General features: G+C 40.3%; 1 protein-coding gene across 4 annotated transcripts in view; it reads left to right on the top strand.

The window, feature by feature from the left end:
- The first annotated feature begins 223 nt into the window (after positions 1-223).
- The window catches only part of RAMP3 (receptor activity modifying protein 3), a 42,577-nt gene continuing 15,697 nt past the window's right edge, over positions 224-27,103 (top strand). The window contains exons 1-4 of one of the 4 annotated variants that reach the window (XR_009419925.1): positions 759-868; positions 17,599-17,628; positions 20,665-20,797; positions 25,353-25,522. Coding sequence is in view for 2 of the 4 variants with exons in the window: in XM_059488060.1 (XP_059344043.1) it covers positions 808-868; positions 17,599-17,628; positions 20,665-20,797 (224 nt within the window). In the remaining 2 variants the exon portion in view is untranslated. Of the gene's footprint in view, positions 408-758; positions 869-17,598; positions 17,629-20,664; positions 20,798-25,352; positions 25,523-27,103 lie in introns of those variants that run through there. The other 3 variants (XR_009419926.1, XM_059488067.1, XM_059488060.1) reach the window with 3 other exon arrangements.

The raw sequence follows: 27,103 nt of genomic DNA on the forward strand, positions 1-27,103 counted from the left end.
CACAGACCGATGGGTCGGCAGCGGCACCGCTCCTGCCGTGGCTGTTGGGGGAGCGGGAGGCACGGCCGCGCTCCCGTGGCCACACACAGCCCACTCTCTCCCGTGCCCGGCCCCGCTCGGCCCGGCCGCCGGGCCCGCCCCGCCGGCGCTGGGAGCTCCCGGGGGCGGGGGAGCCGCTCCCCTGCGCGCCCGCCCCCGCTGCCGCCGCCGCCCGGGGCTGGACGCCGAGGCATGAAGAGGAACCTCCCCGGCGGGCGGGCTGAGGCGGGTTTGGGCCCTGTGCGGCTGCGGACCGGCCGCCCCATGCGGGCTCCATCCCCCGCGGTCGCTCGCCGCCGCTGCCGCCCGCGCCGGGATGGAGGTGCAGGGCAGCCGCCGGCGGCACCTCCCCGTCCTGCTGCTCTGGGGTAAGTGGCTGGCGGGGCCGGCCGGGGGCGTCCCGGCAGCGTGCGGTGCGGCTCGCCGCTGCCGCCCCGGGACTGCTGCAGCGGGACCGGCTGGGCATCCTCGCGTGTGCGCGGGCCCCGAGGGCAGTGCTTCAAGCCGGGGCGTGGGGCTGAAGTTCGGGGAAGGAGCGCCCCCGCTGTGGCTTGAGCATCGCTTTGGGAGTGGGTCTCCGGGCGTCCCTTGCCGGCGTGTCGGGACGCAGCGGGGATCGCTTTCCCTCCGGGGCTCTCCGTTCCGAGCACAGCGGCGGCTTCGCAGTGGGAGCATTCCGGGCGCGCAGCGGGGCTGGGCGAAGCCTCGGGGCCGCCGACGTCGCCGAGGGGAGTCCTCGAACAGGGCGTCCAGGCCCCAGGGAAAACGATGTCAAACTTCTCGCCTTCGTCAGGCTTTCCGTCTTGGATCCCACTCGGATTTTGGGGAGGTGTGTTTGGCTGTTGGGGAAGGTTTTTTCCTGCAGACTGAAGGACTCGTTCTGTTAGAGTAGTTGAGTTCCAAGCACGTAGTTATCAAGTGCAGGTATCCTTCAGATCTTTCTCTTACAGTGCCTCGGCTGCTAGAAAAACTATTTTATTGCTCCTTGTCAGGTAGATTGTTTTGGGGCTCTCAGATTTAATGTCTTGCAGTCGTCTAAAGTTGCCAGAAGTCGGCTCTGATCATCTTCACTCAACACTAAACTAAGAGATACAGTTGATTCCCTGTGAGTCACACTTAAGGGACAAAAATTCAGGCCTGGTAGTTTTAGAAGATGTATATGAGGACTTCAGGACTTTGTTTGCTCTTTTAGACCCCTTCCAAAGTACAAAACTGGTAAACACTGCATGTATTTCTATGAAAAAAAACCACAAACAAATAGACAGTATTGACAGTGTTCAGTAGCATCATCCTTAGCTGGTCTGTCGAAAGAATGACATGTCACATGCACAAGTTTCTGATTCTCTATGGCTTGAGGACTTCTAAAATCTTACCTTAGTTGCTCAGATTTCTGTTACTCCTCAGCTGAAAAGGAGTAAAGAGATGGCCAACACTTGTCTTGATATGTAAAAGATGTAATCTTGAATTTAGGGAACTATGCAATAATCTTTTTGTATGGGGAGACTTTTTGATGTTATGGTGTTTTTTGCAAAGAAGAATTCCCCACTGGAGATATATTTTCAGAGATTTACTGGAGTGAAGGACAGTGTCCCTGTGGCTCAGGAAGCTACAGACAGATATTTTTCAGCAGAGAGACACCAATAAATCAATTGTGCTAGATATTTTTAACTGTGCTAGTTCCATTCCTAATAGAATAACACACACACAAAAGATTTTAAGAATATCTGTAAACTGATAATACATTACTTTTGCTTGGAATTGGAAGGGTAGATATAATCAAGGACTAATGAAATGAGATTGATTTCCTAGTGGAAAAACCTTAAGAGTTCTAGGATGTGAAATTAAGGGTTTTTAATAAGAAAATCCTAAAGTGGTAGAAAACTAAATTTCTTTTTTGGGAATACAAATACCGTTTTAAAACTAGTTATTTTGGAAGAATTTTTACTTTAATTGAATGATCATTCATAATTCACACTTCTTTTGATGAAGGGGAGAGCTGTGACCTCTGCCATTTAGGTGAAACCACCATTTCTCAGTGTTGAGCTCACTGAAGGCAGTGGGAAGCCTGTCTGGGTGGGGTGTGGGACTGTTCTGTAACCTCAGGTGACTACTTTCTGGATCTTTCTGCCTAGGATTCTTGACACATTATCTCTATGCATAACTACTTGTGTTGTTGTCCATCCTTAGTGAGGATGGCAAAAATGCAGTGATTGTAGGAGAAGTTGGGTTTGCTGAGTGTGGAGGGGAAACAATGCATCAGCTGAGGTACTTGGTACACAGGCATGCCATCAGTTCTGTGAAGTGCAATGGCATCCAGAATGGGGCAGAGCTGGAAACACCAGCTGTCAGGTGAAATCTCTAATTTGCCTAGCAGAGCTGTAGATACTTAGAAGACACCTACTGACTTAAGAAATAATCTAAGAAATAGTGTTGTATTTACCATCATACCAAATTATCTTACTATACTTCTATGAATGGAAACAAGGTAAGAAGAAATGTAAGGGCTTGACCAGGACTTTTAGCAAAGTGTTTTTTTTTACACAGGTCATTGTTTTGGAATCCCTGTCCAAATGTTTCTCCTTCATTCTTTATGTAATTTCATTTCAGTAATACATTTGTATTTTGTTGCCGCAGGCCTACAGCCGGGTAATAATTAGCATTGACTCCATGATTCAAGAAGGCTGATCAATCACTTTATTCTACAATATCATACTATATCATCTTATACTATACTGTACTTATTAAGAAACTCATAAGCCTTGCAGACAGTCTGATACAGCTCTGACCTACTTGGTCTATCCATCCAAACACCGTCACACAGGTGCAGCACGTGGAGGTGTGAATTGTTTCTTGTTCTTTTCTCTGGTCTTCTCACAGCCTTCCCCAGGAAAATGCCTGGGGAAGTCTGTTGCTCTTTGAGGCCGGAGAGCTGCTGTCACAGTATTTGAGTTAAAAGATGCTACCAGAGTAAAGCTGGGTATTTTTTAAATTCTAGAGTAATCTTTCTCAATATATTTGTATAAACGTACATCAAGAGAGATGGTATGACCCTTATCTGGAGCAGTTCTTGTATGCAGATTTCAAAGATTATAGGTTTTTGCATTTCTTAATGCTGTTTGCACAGAGGTTAGCCAAGCTTAGTGCTTTGGTCACAGGTGAGCAACTGAACAGTTGGAAACAGCCTGGTCCTAATTACATTTTTACTTTCTGTTTTAAAGACTATACCTCATCTGCAAACAATAATGAAAAAACTGTGTATAAAAGTCCAAATTCTCTAAGGTCCTGAGCTCCCCTTGTGTGAAACATGGCGTATGTAAGTCCTGAAGAGTTTGGATTCCAATGATGGAAAAAAAATATCCAACAGGAAACAATTTTAGCAGGTTAAAGTTTGAAAACCAAATCAAGGGAGTTTTTTCCCATTATTTTCTTAAGAATATCATGCTGTTCTGCAGCTGCAAAGGGTGGAACAAAGAAAGGGAATACCGTCGTAGGAGTTCTGAATTTAATAGACCGAGGCAAGTGTGTGTGGGTAAAACAAATAAACCTTTGCAAAACGGAACGTCTTATTCTGAGACCAACAACAGAGTTCTAACTAAAACACTTCTCTACCAAAATGATGCTTCATATTCTAAAGATGTGATTGTCCACAGAAGGCAAGCAGGAAGACAGGCAGCAGACCCCACCAACATCCATCCTGAAAGCAAAGCGTCTGGTGTAAACGCAGCCTGTGTTCCAATTTGCTGTTGGATCCAGGCATTCTTCCCACCACCCTTCACCCTGTTTGTGTCTCCTAATTCTTTTATTTGGGAAGTTGTTGATTCTTTCCTAAGATCTACGTGTGCAACAAGGGCCAGGTTCACACCAGTTCCCTTGAGAGGGTGAATCGCAGGACTGTCCCTGTAATGTCAAACGGACTGCAGGTGGTAGCACAGAGCACTGAATGCTCTTTCCAGCTCCAGCTTAGTCCCAGGCCTCAGGAGGAATGGCACTCCATTTTTTTAAGGTAACTCCAGGCTTTTAAACCCTGATTTACTGCCATGAGATCCAATCCTGGAGACCATTTAGCTAATGTAAACTCTTGCTCCTAAATTAGTAAGATCTTGCTATCTACATCCTTATTGAGGTTTTAAATACCTTTGGTGTCGCAGGACTCTGCCTGTAGGTTTGTTTTGCCTATGAGGCAAATCTCAAGAGACTATGTAGTGGAGATTGACTTCTACACTGAGATAGGCAGGTGCTGCTCTAGGTGCAGATACACACAAACTGCATTATTTGAAGGAAAGGGTCTCGAGTTGAGCTCAAGGGGAGCTATGGGAGGTTTTGCCAGTTGAGTTGTGTTTAAACATTGCACCACCGGTAGTTTTTTGTACCATTTGTGTTTCAGTTTCTCCCACCTGTCTACTGGTCACTGAGATGATTCATGGCTTGAGTTGCAGATGAATCAGTTTCCAGTTTGCCTTACCAAGGAAAAAAATTGAATGAGTGGTGTCTTACAAAACACTATTTGCTACCATCTGTGTCTTGGCTATTGAAATTACTACTTGAGCGACGCTTGAAGAAAGCAAACTGTGCTTTCATTTGGGGCTCAGAGAGATTAATTTTCACAAGTATAATGAAGCTTGTTTTAATTCACACCCTTTTAGTTTAGTGAAAGCTGTTACACGAACCATTCTATTTCGGAACAGAAATTTAGAAGTGTATTATTTTGTGTTTTATGGAAACAGCCTGTATTTTTTCTTAAATAAGAATCGCTTCACAGCTAGGATTTCATTGAAATAAACTGGAAAATATATATGGAAAAAAAATTGCATTATTTTAATGTGTATATATATGTAGAGCAACCTGAAAGCTGCTTGAAGGACTCTTTTGTGAAAATGTGCAAGTAGTAGGAAAGAAAGGAGTAGCAAAGTGGAATAGGAGAAAGGTGCCCTTTCAGAAGTTTTTAGTCTTAATCTCCCTTCATATGTTGGCTTCCTTGAAACCAGTCTTAAAAGAGGAGACAGCTTTTTTCCTTGCTAAAAACCTCAAAAGAAAATGCAGTGGCACTGTTAGAAATGGTTCAAAAGGTGGAGAGGATTCCTTGTTCTCTTCAAAGCAGCTTAACATGATCTACCATATTGTCTTGGATGAGTGGCATGACTTCATAACAGCCCTTGGCCTCAGTTTGTCTCCAGGAAAACAGAATTTTGCCTGTATGGAGACAGATTGATGGCCTTCTGTAGATGGGGTGTCACTTGCTCCCCTGTGATCTGAGCCAGAGGGACTCTCACCTGAAGAGGAAGATGTGGTAGGTGCTACTGAGACCATAGCAGAGCACCAGGCTGATGAAAGCACATGTTTGCATCTAACCAGGTTAAGCTGGGTGAGCAAAGGACTGTGCTGAAGCACTGGGCCCTACAATAAAGCATCTGTCTTTAAGATTTTCACACTAATAAATGTGACTAATTTGCCTTTATTTTGCAGAGCATTATCTGTGGTCAGTGTCAGAATAAGTAGTGAAATTAACATTGCCCTGTAATGACTGTCACTTACTGTGTGAAATAATTTTGTTTCCAAATGTCACAAGTGACAGATCCCTTTTGTATCCTTTTGTGTCCAGAGAGATTCATCCTAGAGACTCTAATAGTTATAAAATATTATTTCATTGTTGTTATTGTGTCAAAAGACATAGTTTGAGGAGTGACAGGGTGTGCAGCCTTTTTTTCGGTCGCCCTCCTGCCTTCAGCAGAAAGGGGAAGAAATTTCACAGCTGTAAAATGTTGTGAAGAAATGGGGCGATACTGGAACAGGAAATGGAGCCTTATAGAACTCATACAAGTGGTCATCAATAGGACACAAAGCTCAGGTTTCTTCTGAGACTTCAGGACTTGGACTTAAGCTTTGATCTGTAATTTTCCCTCTTGCTCACGCTCTGTGACTGGCTGTTCACCTGATGCGGCCGCTTGCAGTCGGTGTTGTCTGAGGAGCTGTGGCTGTCTCTGGCCTACCCAGACACACATTCTGCAGCTGTGGGGTGGAGGTGGCCTTTGCTTGAAGGGAATCTCAGCCTTCACGTCACGGTTTTGCTGTCTGGTAGCCACAGGGGGCTCGGAACAGATTTTCTCTTTATGCTTGTTTTTGGCAAGCGACTGCAAGTGTAGTGCTGTCTCTCCACATCTCTTGAGTTCATGAGCTGTTCCAGCTTTACTCCTCAACAATCTCCATGTACCAAGAACATAACCAGTCCAATTTAATATTAGAAGAGGTTTCTTTGAATGTGTTTAGCCATGTGTATTGTAAACTAACACTGATACACTGTGTAGTGTAAACTAACACCGATAAAGCATTAAGCTTATGTTTTCAAGAGAAACAGGAAAAATGAGTTTTTCTTTTTCAGTGAAGAGATGCTCAAAGCTTTTATTTCCATGGGGTGTCAATTGTCATTCAGTATGTGTGAAATTGCCTCTATTCCTCTTTTATTTTTAGCTAGCACATCAATATTTAGTTTTATTATAAGCTATGTCTGTATTTCACGCAAAGTCAGAACTTACTGTATCATGTTAAAAAATAATGTAAATCTCTTAGTTTTGACAGTGGACCTAGGTAAATTTGCATTCAGGAATGGTAACCTTTGCCATTAGTAAATGTGGCTTCTGAACATAATTGCAGGGCTATGTTTGGGGTGGGAATTTTTACCATGAAACACTTAGTGATGCACGATGAAGTAGAGAAAATATTGCTGGAATAGCCGTCGGTACAGTTTCTATTTAACCGGCTCCAGTGTAAACCAGAAACAGCAAAAAAGTCTGAGCATTGCAAAGTAAAAAACTAAAATTAAGCTTCTCAAAATACTTGTTTTCTTTCTGTACTTCAAGATTTTTTGGAAAGAAATGTTAGTGCTTTTTTCTTGGATTTAAATATTTTTTAAAATTGGGAGAGGAATCTCTCTCTGTGAAGTAATGTGACATTTTAGACTTCTTATTTTCAGTGAGTTTTTGTCTTACCTTCCTGATAGAGCAGTACAAAACGGGTGGAATGTGTACTGCAAGACCATAAGGATGCTTGTTGCTGTATGGCTCATGCTGTTCCATGCCAAATATGCCTGTGCAATATTTAGGTTTTATTTCCCTCCCAACTACTTCATACTTTATCATGCAGTGATTCAGAAAACAAAAACTTATCAAAGCACTAAAAAGTGTTGGTAGGAACAATGTAAAATAAACACCTCTTGTAGGAAATGGGGGATTCTTGCAGTCATGAAATGTACACTGGAAATCTTTATGAAGAGTATCTGCCTTGAAGTAGATGTTCTAGGCTTAGTCTATAAATTATTGTAAGACCTTCTTCACCTTGTTCTACAGAAGATCTGGAAGATGTGAGGGATTCCTCCTGGTGTCAGAGTGTACCACTCCACAGCTGTATAAATAAATTAAGCTGTTTGTAACTTCATGAGTGAAAGTATTGTTGACACATTTGCAAAACTAGAGGGGAGTACTCATGTAATCTCCTTTTTAGTTATTTTTTGCATGATTTCAAAGTCCTTAGGAGGATTTCCTTCAGGCTTTAGGTGAAAAAGTTTGTCTGTCATATGGGAGCAAAGCCACAGAAAATCTCAACCTTAGAACATCTCTACCTCTGAAGGTAGGCAGGTTTAGGTGAACTATTTCACGGGCTGATCATGTTGGAGCTAAGCAAACCCTGATCTCTAGGTGAATATAGAGAATAACCAATATTGTTTAGTTGAATCTGCTGTTGGCCAAGGCCGAGCCCATCAGTGGCAGTGGGAACACTTCTGACATTACATAGTTATGATGGGGAAAAAAAATGCTGCAGAACAGCAGATAGAAGTGTGGAGTGAGAACATGTGAGAGAAGCAACTCTGGAGAGTGCAAAAGGAGTGGGAGGAGGTATTGCAGGAGCCAGGGCTGAAATTCCCCTGCAGCCTGTGCTGAATACCAGGGTCAGGCAGCTGTGCCCCTGCAGCCCCTGGAGGATCACACGGTAGCAGAGATCCACCTACAACCCCTGGAGGGGCCCATTCCCAAAGGAGACTGTGACCTTGTGGGAAGTTTGCAGGCTCCTTGGCAGGACCTGAGACCCAGAAGAAGGACCCACGCTGGAGCAGTTCATTAAGAACTAGAGCCTGTTGGGACGACTCATATTGGAGAAGTTTGTGGAGGATCGTCTCCTGTGGAAGGGATACAGCACTGGAGAAGGGAAAGAGTATGAGGAGTCGTTCTGAGGAGGGAGGAGTGACAGAGACAATGCGTGATGAACTGTCTGCTGCCCGCATTCCCCATCCCCCTGTGCTGCTCCAGGAGGAGGAGGAGGTAGAGAAATTAGAAGTGAAATTAAGCTTGGGAAAAAGAGAGAGGTAGGGGGAAGGTATTTCAAGAATTGATTTTTATTTCTCATTAACATACTCTGATTTTAATTGGCAATAAATTAAATTTATTTTACCCTGTTGGGTCTCTTGCCCATGATGGTAGCTGTTAAATGATTTCTTCCTGTCCTTGACCCATGAGCATTTAATTATATTTTGTCTCCTCCTGTCCAGCTGAGGAGGGCTGTAATAGAGTGGCATGATAGGCACCTAGTGGAATGATTTACTCCAGTAGATTGGCCTAAGTAATCTCCTATGCCAGAATCCGCTGCTTTGCATCTTCCTATATACCTGTATACACCTATGAAAAATTACGATGTAGAGGGATCATGCTGCCATGCAAGGATCTGTTTTCAGTGTTTATTCCTTGGAGCAAGGGTTTTGTTGTGAAAAGCCACTCACACCTACTATGAGCAGGTACATGTACAGCAGTATAAGTAGACATGTGAAGCTCAGAAGTTTCCTAAGTGTTTCATTGTTCTTATGAGTTCTTCATGGCAGCATGTAATTTAAAAGGTTCTGTGATCATGTAGGTGAGTATCCAGGGCTCTGGAGCCCTGGTAGCTAGACTGCTGAAGAGAAATATCCCACATTTGGGTGGTTAGGCCAACTTAATTTTTCATAGTTGGTGTAGAATTGAAACAAAACATGTCTTCACTGGAATCATGTTGGGTGTAATGCCTCAACATGGTAATATGTAAACAGCATTAGGAATCTGTGAGAGGAGTACATGCAGCATGAAGAGAAGGGGGATGTTCAGGGTGGGAATTTTTGTCATCTGGTCAGAAAAGGAAAAAATAATTTTCCCAGGCCTTCTATGATTGTAGTATCTTGATTTAAATATTCTGCCTGTCAAGGGAAGAAGGAACTTTAAGTGTCTTCAAGTATCCCATGGTTTTAAACACTTCCTCAGGAGGGAGTGTGCAGTGACCCTTGTCTGTGAAATCTTCATGGGTCATTTCCCCTTCCCAAAGTTATTAAAAAAAAAAAAAAGGTTGCTTCTTTCTTTAAATAACTTTCTTCCCAAAGTAATTAAAAAAAAAAAAAAAAGTGGACTTCTCTTTCAGGCTACCTCACTGGAGCAAACTGAAGTCTCTATTGGCCTTGAGGGACTGGTGTTTCACACTCTTTCACAGGTGGTTAGGTATGGAATAAAGTCTATATTGTGCTTTTTTTCCTTATTATAGGGAAACCTTACATCGCATCACATTTTCTTTTGTGTTTTCCTGCCTTTTTGACTAATGATAGGCATCTGGATTGCAATAACAAGCAGCCATTAGATATATCAAATGTGTGCATCCTGGTGATCATGTGATACAGTGTCAAGCTGTGTTCCTGGATGCAGATGGCCAGCTTCAGGGGCTGTCACAGAGAGATGACGTTCTTCAGTTGATTTGGTCACATTTTCTGAGAGGAGGTAGTGGTGAAATGGGTACTGGCACCAGACTGCTGCTGGCTCACACTGTAGTTATGACTGATGCTGGTTTCTGCTTGTGACCTTAGACAGACTTGTTACTAGTTCTGTCATTATTTCCACATTTCATGTAAAATGGAGACCTCAGTACCTCACAAGGCTGTAGTTAACCTGAAGAAGTAGAGATGTTTAGGGGGTGAAAAAAAGATTTTCCACTTCCATTTGTGTATTTACCTGTAGTCATAAATCATGAAGAGCTATGGTCTCATTGTTCTAGATGTTACACACTTACGTGGCAGCTACTGTATGCTGAGACTTAGAAGACCAGGTCTTGCCAGCAGAAGTTAGATGAAACCAGGAGCACAAAGCCTTTGGCAGGCCCATAGATACATGGTGAATAACAGTCTTTGCCTTATGTCCTAGGTGACACACGCAGAAGTTAATTCAGTGGATTTGGGTTTGTTAGGAATTTTGTGCTTGCTTCTGCTGGCTGTAGGCACCTCCTGATGTGTGTAATCATGTGGAGCTCTCTTCCTTCCACCTTATATCACAGAATAACCTGAGTTGGAAGGGACTCACAAGAATCATTGAAGCCCAACTCCTGGCCTTGCACAAGACAGCCCCAAGAATCACACCATGTACCTGAAGGTATTGTCCAAATGCTTTTTGAACTCCTTTAGGCTTGGTGCTGTGACCACTTCCTGGAGGAGCCTGTTTCAGTGCACATCCTCTAGGTAAAGAACCTTTTCCTAATAATCAACCAAAACCTTCCCTAACACAGCTTCAGGCCATTCCCTCAGGTCCTGTCACTGGGCACCTCAGAAAAGAGATCAGTGCCAGGCCTTCCACGTCCACTCATGAGGAAGTTGTAGACCACAAGGAGGTCTCTCCTCAGTCTCCTCCATGCTGAACAAGCTAAGTGACCTAAGCAGCTCCTTGTATGGCTTCCCCCTTTCACTATCTGGACTTCAATGAAGCCTTTGACAGTGACTCCTATAGCATGCTCCTGGAGAAGCTGGCAGCCCACAGCTTGGACAGGTGCAGTCTTTGCTGGGTTAAGAGCTGGCTGGATGGCTGGGCCAAGAGACATGTGGTGAACGGTGTTGCAGCCAGTTGGTGTCTGGCTCTAGTGGGACTCCCCAGGGATCAGTGTTACACCCAGTTTAATATCTTTACTGATGATCTGGATGAGGAGATTAACTCTACACTTAGTGAATTTATGGATGACACTGAGTTGGATGCAAATATGAATCTGCTAATAGAAAGGCTCTGCAGAGGGATCTGGACAGGCTGGATGAATAGATCTGAGGTTCAACAAGGCCAAGTGCCAGGTCCTACACTTAGGCCACAACAATCTCATGCAGTGCTGCAGGGTGGGGCAGAGTGGTTGGAAGCCTGTCTGGTGGAAAAGGACCTAGGGATACTGGTCAGCAGCTGGACATGAGCCAGGGTGGCCGAGAAGGCCAATGGAATCCTGGTCTATATTGGACGTAGTGTGGCCAGCAGGAGTAGGGAATTGATTCTCCCTTGTATTCAGCCACACTTTGAGTGCTGTGTGAGTTTTGGACCTCTCACTTCAAGAAGGACATTGAAGTGCTAGAATGAGTCCAGGAAACGGCAGTGGAGCTGATGAATGGTATAGAGGACTCCTGTGAGGAATGGCTGAAGGAGCTGGAGTGTTTAGCCTGGAGAGAGGCTGAGGAGAGACCTTATCGCTCTCTCCAACTGCCTGAAAGGAGGGTGTAGCCAGAGGGGGTTGGTATCTTCTCCCAGGCAACCAGTGACAGGACGAGAGGACACAGTCTTCAGCTGTGCCAGGGAGGTTTAGGTTAGAATTTCTGGATGTTAGGAAGAATTTTTTCACAGAAAGTGTGATTTGATATTGGAATGGGCTGCTCAGGCTGTGTCACTGTCCCTGAAAAAGTTTAGGGAAAGATTGGATGTGGCACTTACTATTCTGGTGTAGTTGATGTGGTCATAGGTTGGACTCAATAATCTCTGAGATCTTTTCCAATCTAGCTGATTCTGTGATCTTTTCAGTCCTCCTTTGGATGCTTTCTAATAGCTTAATGTATTTTTTATGTTGTGGTGCCCAAAGCTTCACACAGGACTTGAGGTGAGGCCACAGCAGCACAGAGTGGGACAATCACCCCCAGGGCTGGCTGATGAAGCTTTGCTTTTTGCTAGATGTCATCTTTAAACTGTTTCTAATGCCGCAGATTTCTTTTTAGTCTAAAAACAAATGTACTCCTCTTACCCTTTCTCAGTTTTACTTCCTGGAAGGATGGATCTCGAGTCAAGGATCACATTTGTGTATTCTGCTTTTGTAAAAGTGTGAAAGAAGTTTACTTCAAGCAATTGCTTCTGCTCTTGGAGTCTTTAATGTATTCACTGTCTGAAAGTCAGTGGCTATAAAAAAAGTATTTTACATTTCAGTTACATACTGTTTCATTAAAAACGTAATGGGACAGAAAAGGCTTGAAGAAAACATTGTTACGTTTCAGGTTGAGTCATGCAATTTCGAGCACAATACAGATATTAGTGTACAGCTGAGAAATCCCTTCACAAGTTAGTTGTTGAACTGGTATGTTTAATTTAATTATTTATTTGATAAATTATTAGTTATTAATAAAGAAAAATATTTTATTAAAATACTGGTTATATATTTATTTAAATAGACCATACCAGTTTCAAAGTGGTAGAAAACCCATCCAACACTTCTGGAAGTAGACAGACTCTTCAGAAATTGTGCCTCATTCTTAATATACTGCCAGCAGTGATTTAAGGACTTCAAAAAACAATGTAAAGGACATTAATTGGTATTGCTACTCTGAAAGATTTTCAGTTGAAGCATGAGTTCAGAATAATGGTCACATTGCCTTGCAGTCACAGGAAACCTGGGGAACTCTGTACCAGCATGAGTCGGAACAGTTGATACCCTCTGATGCATTCCCTGTTGATTTCTAGTGATGAAAAGGCTTCATTTGCTTCCTCTCATGCTTTTCTTGCTCTGCAGGATGAAGACTGTAATGTTCAAAATAGTTAACAGTCTGAAATTACCTTCGCAATTTAAAAACAATAATGTAGTGCCTCAAACGGTGATAAAGTAAGGATTGAGCTGCCCTTTTAGTTTTGTATTTATATTTCTATGGGTATATATGCATCTTCCATACCATTGACACAAGGGGATAAAATGAGCATTAAAAAGAGCTTCAGCATCAAAGCTGGGCATAATGCAAAGCTGAGTTCCATGTTATACTAGCTCTCAAGAAAACTACTTGAACACAGGGACAGATCAGTGCACCCTGCCAATTGATCTACCTTGCTTCTGCCACCCCATACGCTGAGACACATTTTTTTCTGGGCCAATTTTGAATGCAAGTGTGACACTTTTTTCAAGTACTCTATTTATTGCAAGCTTCTGTTTATTCCTGGCATCCTTCCTTTGTGTTGAGTTCCTGTCATTGCCTGTCTCTGTGAACTTCAGTTGCCTCACTTCCTTCGTTGCTTTCACACTATGTGATGTTGTTCTTGTGTCCTGTTCCCCTCTCCCCATCCCATTCCTCTTATGAAGTGTCAGAAGGACGGTTGGTAGCTGAGAACAAAAGATGACCTTCTGAGCCTTGTATATTGTGCAGAGAGTTATTTAAAGAGTGACAGGTGTTTAGTTTTTGTACCAATACCATTATTTTTCCTTTCCTTCCACTTTTATAGTGGCCTCTGGGCTTTCCCATCAAGTTGTAGGATTTCTTAGCCTTTGCAGAGTGTGTTGTGTTTTGGCCTCGTACATTGGACTTGACCCCAGTAGATGAGTTTTAGAAAAGGCTTTGGAAAGAACCATGTGGTGCTTGTGTTAGCTCATCTTATCCTTCTTCATTTGGACATACCCTAGTGAAATGAATCTCTTAAAATCATGAATATCCAGGAGACAGATAATAAAGGAAACCTATACCAATTGTAACCAATTTTTTTAATGTAGTAGAATGCCTCTTGACATTGTGTGAGAGCGCCAGAGAAGTAATTTCCGTGGGTAATTTCTTTTGCATTAGATACCCTGAAGTGTCTGCATTCTTGCTAGAGAACCTGTAATGGTATGGCTTGGGATTTTCATAAAAGATTGTTGAATTTAACATGATTTTTGGTCATACCTGTGCAACAGGTAGCTTTATTCAACATTAAAACACCTGGAGAAACATTAGGCTGCTGTGAGATTGGCTTATTCAGTATTTCAATTGAGGTTTATAAGAAAATGTGAGTATTGAGATTTTATCAGTATGACAAATTGAGATTTTATCAGTATGAAAAATATATTTATATATATAAAATATTAATAATAATCATCTCTCGCTTATGTTTCCAACAGATCATATGTGCATGATTGCAGAGCAGCAATTCCCATCTCAAACTCTGGTTTTACTTGCTTTTGTGAACTGTATGTCAGGACAGTTCTTGCACAGTTATGTGCCTGCTATCAGTGAAACTTCAAGTTCTGCAGGGAGGCAGCTGTTTGGTTCGTACATAACTTCCAATCGAGATCTATCCTAATTTAGATAAACATTAGATGATGGTAATTGGCAGGATTTTCTTTAGAGATACAGAGGTAAGCTCTTGACATGAGGTATAATGTATAATAATAATGTATAATAATAATGATAATAATAATAATAATAATAATGTAAAAATAATAATAATGTATAATAAGGACTTGAAGTCCTCATACATTTTTTGCTTATGAAAATTATGATTGAGAAAAATGAGATTTTGAATAAACATCACAAATTTTTAAAAATATGCACAATATTACACTTTTGTAATTGCTGGTTAAAAGGCGCATAGAGTGGTTTTATCTGTTAAAATAAGAATTATTCTGAGAAAGTATGAGAGCCACTCAAAATATCTTACTATATGCTGTCAGTAACAGCATCTCGAAGAAACATTCAGACAAGGGAAAATTGTAACATTTCACTCATATATTTACACAAGATTTTCAGAATTGTTCTTAAAACATGTTTGGAGAAAGGTGGGGTAGGGAGAACACATAGCAATTCATATGCTGCTTCAGATTTATTGAAGTAGTTGCAAGACAGACATTCAGTGCTTCTTTTAAGCCTCTGGGAAAACACCAATGAATAGTAACAGTATGAAAGAAAAATAAACATTGAGCAATATTTTTCCATTTCACCTAAAAAGCTTATATACTTGACAAAATTACAGGACAGTTACCCTCTCATATATCCCAGTTGTGAATTTATGTATGGCTATGAATCTCATTTGAACTCCTTTTTTAGTGTCAGAATAACAAAAAAGGAGAAAAATCTCATCCTAGGTCTTCACTAGAACCTCTTATTATCTGCTCTCTACTCTCCTTTTACAAAAGGGAGAGCTGTAAAAAGCGAGTAGAGTAGATAATAAGAGGTTCTAGTGAAGGTCTAGGATGAGATGTTTCATATACAATATCTTGAAGAAGGTTGTGTTTAAAAAAATGGGCTTTTTTTCCTCAGTTTTCTTATTTTCCATTACTCTCTCCTACTTTTTTTATCTTCTCATGTTCTTTCCAAAAGCCTTTCAAACCTACTTTTCCTCATCCTTCATTTGATTATACTTGCTTCACCTTTTGCTCTGGCTCTAACCTGGTTGTTCCCTTCCCATCTGATTCAGCTGATGCTAGGGATGACCGCACGTGCTGCTACCGCGTATGGAGAAAAAGAGTGAGCACTTCTTCAGGCACCTACTACAGTTAAACTGAACCTCCTTTTATCTTCCTAAGTGTTAGTTTTGGTGGGAGTGTATGCCAACTGTTTCATTTTGGGGTCTTGGTAACACCTTCCAACACTGACCTATTTTGCTCCTTCTATGAATCTTCTAATGAGAGACGTCATGACATCAGCCTTCCAAGAAAAAAGCTGAGCTTGCCCCATCTTAAAAGAGCTACTGGAAAGTTTCTGTGCAAACTATCAAGGCCATAGTCTCCTGATTAAATCTTTGTTGAGTATCTCAGAGCAAAGAAAATAGAGGAGTGGTGTGTGGTAATCTGAATGGCTGTTTCACCCTTCTCTGAAGGTATCTGGAATCTTTTGGTTGAGAATAGGTGAAAAACATCCTGTGTTACTTTGTTATGACCAGATCAAAAAATGCAAAAAGCACATTTTCTTGGGGGCAGGAGGATTTGTGAGCACTGACCTGTAAGTCTTTATTCAGTATTTGGTTTTCACAGCTTTCCTCACTGATGCTGGGGTAGTCTGGTTTATTCTAGTTGTAAACCCTCTCTTGTATTGCTGTGGTCTTGTGAGGATTACTGCAGATCTAGAGCACAGTGATATGAATTGATAGAATAAGAATTGGAGGTGCAGTCTGTGATCTGCCAGGGGAGTACCTGGGGTATCTTTATGCACCCTACACTGTTTACCTAGAACGGATGGGTTCAGATTCATTGTAAAGCACATACTTTTAATGTGATCTTCACTCTTCTGCGGTCAATAAGGCACATTTTCAAATCAAGATTCAAGAAAAACAGGGAATCAATCTATTTATTAGTCCATCTGCTAATAGTCTGGAAAGAAAGTGTTCTATTTGTGAAAGAGATACAGTCATCAGGGTGTATTATGGAGTTTCATCCCTGTGTGTTTGGATGCATGACAATTTTCCGATGTGTGGATTCCTGCTCTTCACAGTACATTCTGGCTCATTAGTAACTAAGACAGAGATTAATGCTTTTTTGGAAGAAAAATATGTTCCTTAGAAGGATCTAAATTCTTATCTTATGCATGTACAAAATAATTTTCAGTTAACTCAGTTGACAGCTTGGCACATCCAAGTGACCATGGTCCAGATTAATGATTGCTACTGATATTTTGCTTACGTATATCTTGATTTGTTTTACTGGGGTGCCATGTATTGTATAAACAGGGAGGCACCCATCTGTGTAAAATCATTAATTTAATTTCTGATGTGAGGTTAACACTATAAAGATTTGTCAGCAATTTTATTTTTCAGTGAGACATCAAAAATAATTGAAGCCATGTCCCTCTTAGCTATTCCAAAATCCTGGGTGTGGCCGGAGCTGTGCAAACACAGTGGGCTTCTGTTAATTTAATCCATCTGGATATACTGAAAATCACTAATTAGAATGCTTCTTCTGTTGGTGTAGTCTGTTTCCATTTGTTTTCTCTTCCAATATACCTGTTTTAGTCTAACTTCTGTATAAGAAGCTTATAGGTTTTGATTGTAATGTTTTTCAAAATGTGTGACTTCACTGTGCAAAAGCTGGAGACTTAAACACATCAACATGCTTTTAAGGAGAAGAGTACACAATTAATTATGGTTGTGTTTGCTTAACAATGAAAGGATTTGTTTTTCTCTACATGTTAGAATGTGCAGTACACCTATGTTTTGAGTGTGTGTGTTACCTTCTTCAGCTTTTTCACCCAAGCTTCTTAAGAAGCTTGAAGTAAAAACTGCCCTGTCCCTAATCCTTAGTATTAGAAACTAGAGGAAGGAGTGGTATATAGAGACCCATAACAAGTCTGACTGAGCCATTTAAAGAATAGATAAAAGGAATTGAAAAACATAATGTTCTCTAAATGTTCATTATTTCTTTCAGACATATTCTTTAAGAAAACAAACTAACATTTGAATAGGCATTTTGAATATTCTAATTCTAATTCTACATTCTAATTCTACATTATTATAATGAAGTTATCCTCTACTTTGCTTTAATTGCACTAATCCTTTTATAGAAGAGTGTGAGGCATCTAACTAATCTCTTTTTTTTTTCCCTTTTTAGTTAATGGTCTAATGACGCTTGGATTCGCAGGTGAGTCTTACCTCAAAAATTCAAGCTTTTGCTTCTGTTTTGCTAATGGTTGACCTTTGAGAAACACTTCCATCCTATCTCATCTCAATTAGTCAATTGTCATGCATTTTTTTACAACTGGTCTTATCCATTGGCTGTATGCAAGAGGGTGTTGTAGTGTTTGTAAAGGTCATTCTCAATATATTTACACAAGATTTTTAGAATTGTTCTTAAAACATGTTTGTTTTAAGGTGCAGCCTTACAGTGATGATTAATTTGCAGAATTTTCCATGATTTTGACCTCTTTTGGTTATGGATTTAGACAGAAACTCTTGTGTCATCAGATTCGGCTCAAATGACTCTGATGGAGGGTTTTTTTTTAATGACCCTGCAAAATATTGAAATTTTAAATACAGACAAGCAGAAACACCAATGGCATGGAAAATCCATTTAAACATCCTTCTGGGAAGGGGCTGGAGTAAATTGTCAGCACATGTGACATAGTGGAAGAAAAAATTGTGCTGTGTTGGATTTGGTTGTAAATCATATGATAGCTGGTTGTTTAGAATACCCTGCCAGAAAAAGCAGCTTTGTGTAACGTTTGTCAAAGCATCAGTGCAGGATTTAAGTTGTGAGCTGTGCAATTTTTGTATGTGGTTTTGAATTCTGCACAGCTTTAGCATTCATCTGCAAGTCTGTCTGTGGAAAGTGTAACAGGTAACTTCTGCGGCTGCCCGATGAATCGACATGAACACTTAAGAAGACAGGATCCATGTTATCATGTTAACTTCTCATGGATAAAATTATGCTGCCCTTGTGTGGTAATTTTTACCATTTTTATCACTGGTGAGTAATTGCAGTTCTGACTTCTTGCCAACATGGATAAAGGCTTCATGGCAGCTTTAAGAGCACTGACAGATATGATGAAGGAGCAAGGATTATTCCCAATGAGTGAGCCGTACACCTGGAGAGGTGTGCGGTCTGTAGGGAGTTGTAGAGTTATGGTTTCAGGTGCATCACAGGCTGTCCTGTTGTGGGCCAGCTGCTCTTGGCAAGTATGTGAAAGCAAGGTGTTTATTTGGCCAGATGAGATTTGTCATACAGCATCACGGAGAGAGTGACCACCAGCTAAGGAGTCAACCGTGATACCTGGAGTGAACTTGCAAGGTGCTCCTGCCCAGGCTCCAAAGGAACCAGCTCCTTCCTGTGTAAAATGATGTTCGCTCAAACCTGTTTCACAATCACATGCCTCATTTCTAATGGAGATACTCAAGCTTCTGAGTATCTGATGGCTGGGTTGTGATGTGAAGCTTGAGACCACTCATCTTGCCTTAGAGTTTGCAGTTTTCTTTACTAGATGGTAACGAATGGGGCCATGAGGACTTCTCTTCTTACCAAGCAAAGTCCTGCCTGATTTTGACCTCAGTTGGCTTCAGGCGATGTGTTTGGCTGTTACCACACAAAATTAGAACCACTGGCTCTTCAGCAGTGATAGGATCCTGCTTTCAAAGTAACTAATAGAAGCAAAAGAAATACCTCTTCTCCCTGGTGTAAACATGTTCTCAGTAAAATTTTTTTTTAGGAGTAAATGGTCTGTTCTCCTTAAAAAAAGCTGTTCCTGCAGAATTCTCGGGGGGGATTCCCTGATATACCAGTTTGTTTTAGGGTTGCAGTTTTGTTCAGGTAAACACATTTCTTGAATTTGAGCTGCTGTGAAGGGGAAAAAAAATCTGACTAATTTAATTTAGGCATTTGTATTAAAGATGTCAATATACATATATTTGCAGATAATTTTCAATGTTAATGCATTTTTTTATATATGGTCAAAATGGTGGCATCTGTAGAGGTAAAGCAAGACGTTTAATGGCTTGATCAAAACAAAATGTTTCAGCCTTATCAAAATCAAACACATTAGTTTTTGAGAGAGAATTTTTTCAAAATTTCAATTTTATAACAAATATTAAAATATTATCTTTGTATTCCAGTGCAGACATGTGCTGGGTGAGAAAAACATGTGACTGATTAAATATACTGGAGTTGCCATTATAGGTTGAAAAAGTTACAGGCTTGCTCAAGTCAAGATTAACTCTTTCTTTGCAAGTAGCTATATGCTGCAATTTTAGCATTTGATAATTACAGATTATTCTTAAAATTATAGAAATGTTGGAAAAGACCTCTATGGTCATTGACTCCAGCTGTTACTTCAACACTGCCAACTCCACCACTAAAATTTGTCCCTAAGTTCTGCACATACACATTCTTTAAATACCTCCACAGGTGGTGGCTCAACCACCTCCCTGGGTAGCCTGTTCCACCCCTTTTGGTGAAGAAATTTTTCCTAATATCTAATTTAAACCTCCATTGGCACTTTGAGCTGATCTAATGCTTGTTGCATGGGAGAAGAGACCAAACCCTGCCTGGTTACAGCCTCCTTTCAGGAAGTTGTAGAGAGCAGTCAGGTCTCCCCTGAGCCTCCTTTTCTCCACACTTAACAATCCCAGGCTCCCCCAGCTGCTCCTCACAGGACTTGATCTCTAGACAATTCCTTTAGTGGCTATACTAAAGAAAAAGCTTTGATTGTGGAAATTCACACCCTTTAGCTGGTAAGACATACAAATATTTCCAATGTTAAAGTAATTTCACAGTAATATAGGTAGTTGAATGTGATGCATATGTGTAAGCTTGAAAAGTGCTTTTTACACTGAAATGTGGGATTGGGAAATCCAGTTAGCTTTTAACTAAAAATGCAAATGGATGGTAATGAGTTAATATGAGTAGTAGCTAAGTAAGATTAAAAAAGTGATTAGGTAGGTTCTTCTATGCTAGATTTAAAAGGCAGTACTATATATGTTAACCTTTAGTTTTTTATACAAAGTTATGTTTTTAACATATTTATGTAAATATGTGTTTTGTTTATTTTCTAAAAGTGCTTAGAAAATTAAATGTTAAGCCTATGAGAATGTAAATGGCATATTGGACTATGTGAACAAATTTGAGTGATGTGCTTGTGCTTCTATTTCAGTGTTTGTGATTAAAGGTGCATCTGATGTTTCCTAGGTGCACGTCAACAGAGTGAGCTCTGCAATGAATCTCTCATGTTAGAAAAGTTGCCTGCCTGTGGAAAATCCTTTGAAGAGATGATGAAGAGAGTGGACTCAAAAAAGTGGTGCAACCTTACAGAATTTATCATGTAAGATATAGTTTTGGTTTTAATATTTCTTCCCTAATGCATATAAAATATTTATGTTCCAGAATACAGAAAACCTTCTGTATTTTGTTGCCCCTTGCAGAGGGCTAAGCTGTCACTCTTTAGCCCTGCAGTGAGGCCATGTGCACACAGAGACACCTGGCTCTTAACTCAAGCAGTGTGCAAAATGGTCTACTTTAATGAAAACTAACCAATGGGCTATTTAATACTAGCTGCTATTGCATTACCTCAGACAGTTGTGTTTATATTTAATCTATATTTCTGTGCCTTTTAAGCAAATGTTCTGTAACTAATCTCTTCTGTGAAACCACTAAAGCAATAATGCTTTTAGAATCATGCTGTTCTCATGACAGGAATGCAGTTCCCTCTTCTGATTTCCTTTTCTGCAGTAAGATGACATTCTTTCAGTAATTCACCTCATGTGAAATTATCCAAATTTAAAGTGATTTGTCCTATTGAACCTGCTGTCATGTACTTCTTTGCCTGCCAGCTAGCATGGAGAAAGCGAGCACCACCCATTCTGTTTGGATGTCTAAAATACTGCAAGACTGACAGTTGTGAGGGTGGCATTATTATTCTCTAATCTCTTTTTCCTGTTCCAAAGTTATGGGAAGTATTTAAACATTTCTCTATAAAGCTGCACACTTCAAATTTGTATCTGGAAAAAGCTCACAGGGTTTGTGAAATTGGTGGCATTTTTGGCTTTGTGGAACATCTGCTTCTTAATACCATGTCTGCTCATGCATAATGCCTGGTTATCGGAAGTGCTGAGTACCCTCCACACCAACTGAAATTAGAAGAAGCTGCAGGTGTTCAGCACTTCAGAAAACAAGCCTCAAGTGAACTAGACCTGGTATGGTATGAGCCAGCCTGAAGCAGAACACTTCCTGCATTTAAAGCTGTGCTGGTGTTGTTTCTAGAGTCTGCTGTGGAGGCAGAGTAGCCTCAAGCCAGCTGTCACCACACCTGTTAGAGTGTCATTGAGCCCCAGATGTGTCCTGGTAGGATAATGGTCTTGTGTCCTGTTTAGTGTTGTGTCATGTGATGCAGACTTTAACTTGCTGATCACCAACAGACTGGACAGATAATGAAATGTTGGACTGCAGTGCTGTGTTGCATCAGTTCCCCATGACTCCCTTAGCACCAACACCTGTGTTGAAATGCCCCACCTGTTTCATAATCTGACATATTATCAATTTAGATACTATTCCTTCTTAGAACATTTATTCACACACTTTGATGGCTTTAAAATCTTGCAATCTGTTGAAAGGTAGATTCTTAAATCTTGTGGTAGTGGAGTGAAAGATGCACTTATGCAGCTCTCTCCAGCTGTGGGGAAGAGTAAGAGAGGGTTAGCTCTTCTAAACCAGCTTGCAGAAATTGCAGTCAAATCTGACTGCAATAATAGATGTTTTATTTATTTATATTTATTTTTTATTTATAATTTTGCTCCATTTTATCTTCATTATAATTGTTTTAGAAAAACAAGATTTCTTCTGTGAAATGTTACTTGAATCAGTAACTGACCTCAGCTAATGGGATTACTTTCAGCAGTGAAAAGTACCTATAGGATCCAAAATACTAGACTGTACCTCTATTAATGCAGATGAAAAAACATGCAGCTTTTGGAGAGACTTCTGCTAAAATTAATTCAAGATTTTACATATTATGTGCAAGAATTTTTCAAGGTTTGGAGGTGATTGAAGTCTCTTGAGTTTTCCTGACTTTTAATTAGAGTTAAGAATCCACCTTGATTTTATCCTTTCCAGTTGTGCTCACTGTTTGGTGTTGTTTTCATTCCCTGTACAAGAAAATTTTTCTGAAGAAGTTGGTCAGTCTGAGGCTTTGCTCATTTTTCCTCAAAAGCAGTACCAAAAGAATTCAAGGCTCTTAAAGACTAAAAATCTTTTACATTTTTAACATAATATATATTGTCTAAAAAACCTTGTTTTAGATGTTTCACGTTCTTCTTTAGAAGAGAGTAGCAGGAGGAATTTGTTGTCAAATTTATCTCTTGAATCAAGCGTTAATCAAGCATTAGAAGTCTGATTACTAATTTATCATAAGGGTTCATTGCACTGAAGAGGCAGGAAATGTGCATCTACCTTTAAGATACTTACTTTTTTGAGAATAGACATTGTTATTTGGTGTCATGCATTCTATAAGAAGCATATATAATCACAGAATGACCTGGGTTTGAAGTGTTTGTAAAGATCCTCTTGTTCCAACACCTCTGCTGTGAGCAGGGACACATAGAGGTTAATTTATTCCATCTCACTGAAAGAACCCTGAGAGATGGGACAGAAGGACTTCTTTCTTTGGAGTAATCTGACAAATTATTAAAAAACTTATCTGAATTTTAAGTGCTCATGGATAGATATATATTTAAATGTAGTAATATTAGTTTGTGCTGATTTTACATCTAGCCTCCAGCAGTAACAATCAGTCTGGATCAGATAGTGGGTTAAAACTGTGAGTTTTATGTAAAAGAAACTGTTTCTTCATGCAGTAATTTCTACATGGCACTTTTCACTTTGAAATAAATCTTTGTAACTTATATTAAAATGTAACAGATAATGGAAATCTTCTAATTTTCTAAATTCCTTGTTTTGTGGAGGAGTTTTACCTCTTCAGTGTCAATGGCTGTCCTTTGGTTATGGGATTGTAAATAGCAATTATCTGTAGTGCTTCACCATTTGGCTAAACATTTGTGAGAGAATTTGCAGTGACTCCAATTTGCTGTAACCTAATTAACCTGTAAGTTTTTCTGACATCTCTGACATTCTTAACAAACGTGTGTTCTTTAAAAAGCAGCCTTTTCACTGATTTTGAACAGACGAGGCTTCTGTGGCAGCTGATACTGCAAACCAGTATGAGAGTTTTAGCTTCCACAGCTGATATTGATCTTGCTGGAAATGTAAGATGATCACATATAGACAGTAAGTTCTCAGGTAAAGTTTTACAGAAGCACTGTTAGATGAAAGTTTCCCTATTAATTTTTGCATATTTCTGTGAGAATTCACAGTTAGTTAGGATACAAGTACTCTGGGTCAAATTGCCCTAAAGTATTTGAAAGCTTAAATACGATGAGGGATCACAGTGAGATTTTAACATATTTTAAGTAATTTAGATGTGGTGGATTTTAGTGGTTCTAGCTTGGACATCAGAATATGAAGGATAACCACAAACAGCTTACAAAAAAGGGTTAAACCTTCGATACACAGCCAGAGGTGTTCGTTGACAGAAGAGAAGGAGTTTGCCTAGTTGCAGTTTTGCTGAGGCCTTTAGATTATGGAGAGAGAGCTCTGAAGATGAAAGTACAACAAGGTTGTTTAAAAGACTCAAAATTATGGTACATGGAAGGTGAATAAGCAGAGACTAAAGTGTGGGTGAAAGCTGTATGAGGAATTAACAAAAGCAAATATACTTTTCATTTGCCAGAAGACTGGAAATTGCAGGAAGGTTTTTATTTTTCATGTGTAGTATTTCTGTTATGCCTACTTATAGTAACACCTATGTTAATAGTGCTGCATTATATATAATAAGTATGTATTGTATTTCCTCATTGTCTTCTTAATATTTAGCAATTACAGCTAAATATGTAAAATCAACTACTGTCCACATGCCAAAATTCATTATTAACAGTCATACTTTTTTTTGTGTGCTGTGATAAATCCTGGTGTAGGACTACAGTTGAGAGGCCAGGTATGACTAATTCCTGAAGCAAGTGGCCAGATGAAGATGGAAGTGCCCAGAGCTGTTTTACATGAACCTGAAAAAATGTTCCTTATTGTAATTGCTTAGATTATTTTCTATTCTTAACTCATTAAACAGTTTTTCAAATGCTTCTGACTGGATCCTGGAAACAATTTACCTAGAACAAACAGTCTCTAAACAAATCTTTATGTGTCTCCTAGGCCTAATCCCTATGGAAATGCGAGACCAAAATGTACTAAAGAAGATTTTCAGTGGTTTGTTAAGCTTTTGGCCTGCTCCCAAGTACCAGTTTTCTCTCTTCTGCATCACCATTTTCCAAATACTTCTGAGTGTAGTTACCAGCATCTCAGTAATTTTGAGGCCAGAGAGATGGCTGTGGCCATGTCTGCACTGTTGCATAATACAGGCCACACAATCTGCCCAATAATCAGCATTCTAAGCCCTGTGAGAGTGACTATAGTATGGAAAGGCATCAACTCTTCATTTAAAAGATTACTATTGATCCATTACATCTATAAACAGATTGCGTCATCTGTTACAAGTGGGGCATTCTCTTATTTCAAGCCAATACCGTTATTGCAGCACTCATCCCACAGGTTGCTAGGGTTGCATGCCTGCTGCTTTGGGAGCTCCCAGTCAGTCATTCCGTGTTTACCAGCCATTGGGTTTAGAGTCCAAGGGTGAAATAGCAACTTGTGTTTTGGAGGAGAGTTCTATCAAAGTAGTGCATGTAACACAGGTCAAATCTGGATGTTGTGTTTGAGAAAAAGAATGGATTGTAACAAACTTCTTCCTCCAATCTCTGCATTTCTTTTCACAGCTCTAGAAGTCCCTGATTTGCTGTGAGACAGTGGCTCTGTGACATTGCTTTACAGTACCTGGAAGATGTTAAAAGTCTCATTTTTCTGATGTTTTAAATTTCAGTTCATAGCAGAATAGAAGAGGGCAAATTTTTTCTTTAACTGTACATCTGAAGCAGATTTGTTGCAGGTATGTGTGTACGTGATGAAATTCTCTGTTTTACTCTGTGCATGGTCCAAGGTCTGTGCCTACTGTAAATAACTATTCTTTTTTCTGTACAGCCTTAGTGTAGTTTTCCTACAACATTTCACATGAAATGTTAATTCTATAAACAGTTTCAGTCCCATTGAAGATGATGAGGGAGTCCACCCATGTTCTATACAGACGCCAAGGATTTGTAAAAAGAATTAAGGAAAAAAATCTGTATTACTACATTTGATGTAATTTGGAAAACTAATTCTGTTGCACAATTTTTAAGTCAGTGAGAGTTTTGCCTGTTAAAATTTGGCCCAACTAAGCTAGCTGTAAAAGTGCCTAGTTTTCAAAGAAACTTAGTAAAATATTACATGAAAGAAAGCCAGATCACATTAAGATCAATGGGAAGGCAAACTCTGTGAGAAACATGTGCAGCCCAAAATGAAATGACATGCCCACACTTCCTAAAGCTCGGAGCTAAGAACCTCTGCTGTGTATGTAAGAACCCTCCAAACTCAGTAATTTTCTTGGTTGGTTATCTAAGTTTTTTCATCTTCCCCACTGACTGCTGCACGAAGCCTGATGTAGACACCAATCAGCGATTGCATCCAGCTGCTAATGACAAAACTTCTACAGAAGAGGAATGTACTGTGAAAACCATAGAATTGATGAATGGTTTGGGTTGGAAGGGACCTTAAAGATCATTTGGTTCCAAGCTGTGGACAGGGACATCTTTCACTACACCAGATTGCTCAAAGCCTCATCCAACCTGTCCCTGAACACTTCCAGAGATGGAGTATTGTCCTGGTTCAGGAAATTTTGGAGAGAACCCCCATAGAGGCTCCTCTAGGAAAACAAATTCAATTTGCCCCTCACCCCTAACCAGTCCAGGAGAAAACAACTCCTTAGAAAAAAGTGGAAAAAATCTGTTTATTAAACAATAAAACCTAAACAGTATTAAACAATAAAACCCCTTGCTACTTCAAAAGAGATGACAGACTCAGAAAGTCCTCTCCCCGGGTTGCAGCTCAGCTCACTCAGTCTCTGATCAGTGCTGGAAATGCTGCAGGCCAGGCCCGGCCTGGTGGGCCACTGGTGTGAGCTGCTGGTGCTCCTCTGGGTGTTCAGTCCATGTTGTAATCACAGAGCAGGTTTAAACAGGTCCAAAGAAAAGGGAATAAACAGATAAAAAATCACAGTCCAGGGAACTTCTTTGCCTCAGCTAGCTAAACTAACTAAAAGCAAAGGAGAGCTCTGTCCCACTGTCTGTCCATCCGCAGACAACGCAGTCCAAGAGCAGGAATGTGGAGGAGTGAAAGCAGTGTCTGAAAACAAACTGCACGCTTCTTCTCTCCCCCCTTCACTCTCAGAATCAGTCTTAAAGGTGCAAAACTTATTATTCAGCATAAACAGAACAAGACGATTGGGGACAAGCATCCACAGCTTTTCTGGGCAAGCTGTTTTAGACAATAACAAATTTCTTTCTAATATCTAATCCAAACTTACTCTCTTTCTGTTTAAAGCTTTTGCCCTTGTTCTGTCACTACTATCTCTCTTGCCTCTCTTTAGTCCCCT

This window comes from Ammospiza nelsoni, chromosome 1, assembly GCF_027579445.1.
Source record: "Ammospiza nelsoni isolate bAmmNel1 chromosome 1, bAmmNel1.pri, whole genome shotgun sequence".
Lineage (NCBI taxonomy): Eukaryota > Metazoa > Chordata > Aves > Passeriformes > Passerellidae > Ammospiza > Ammospiza nelsoni.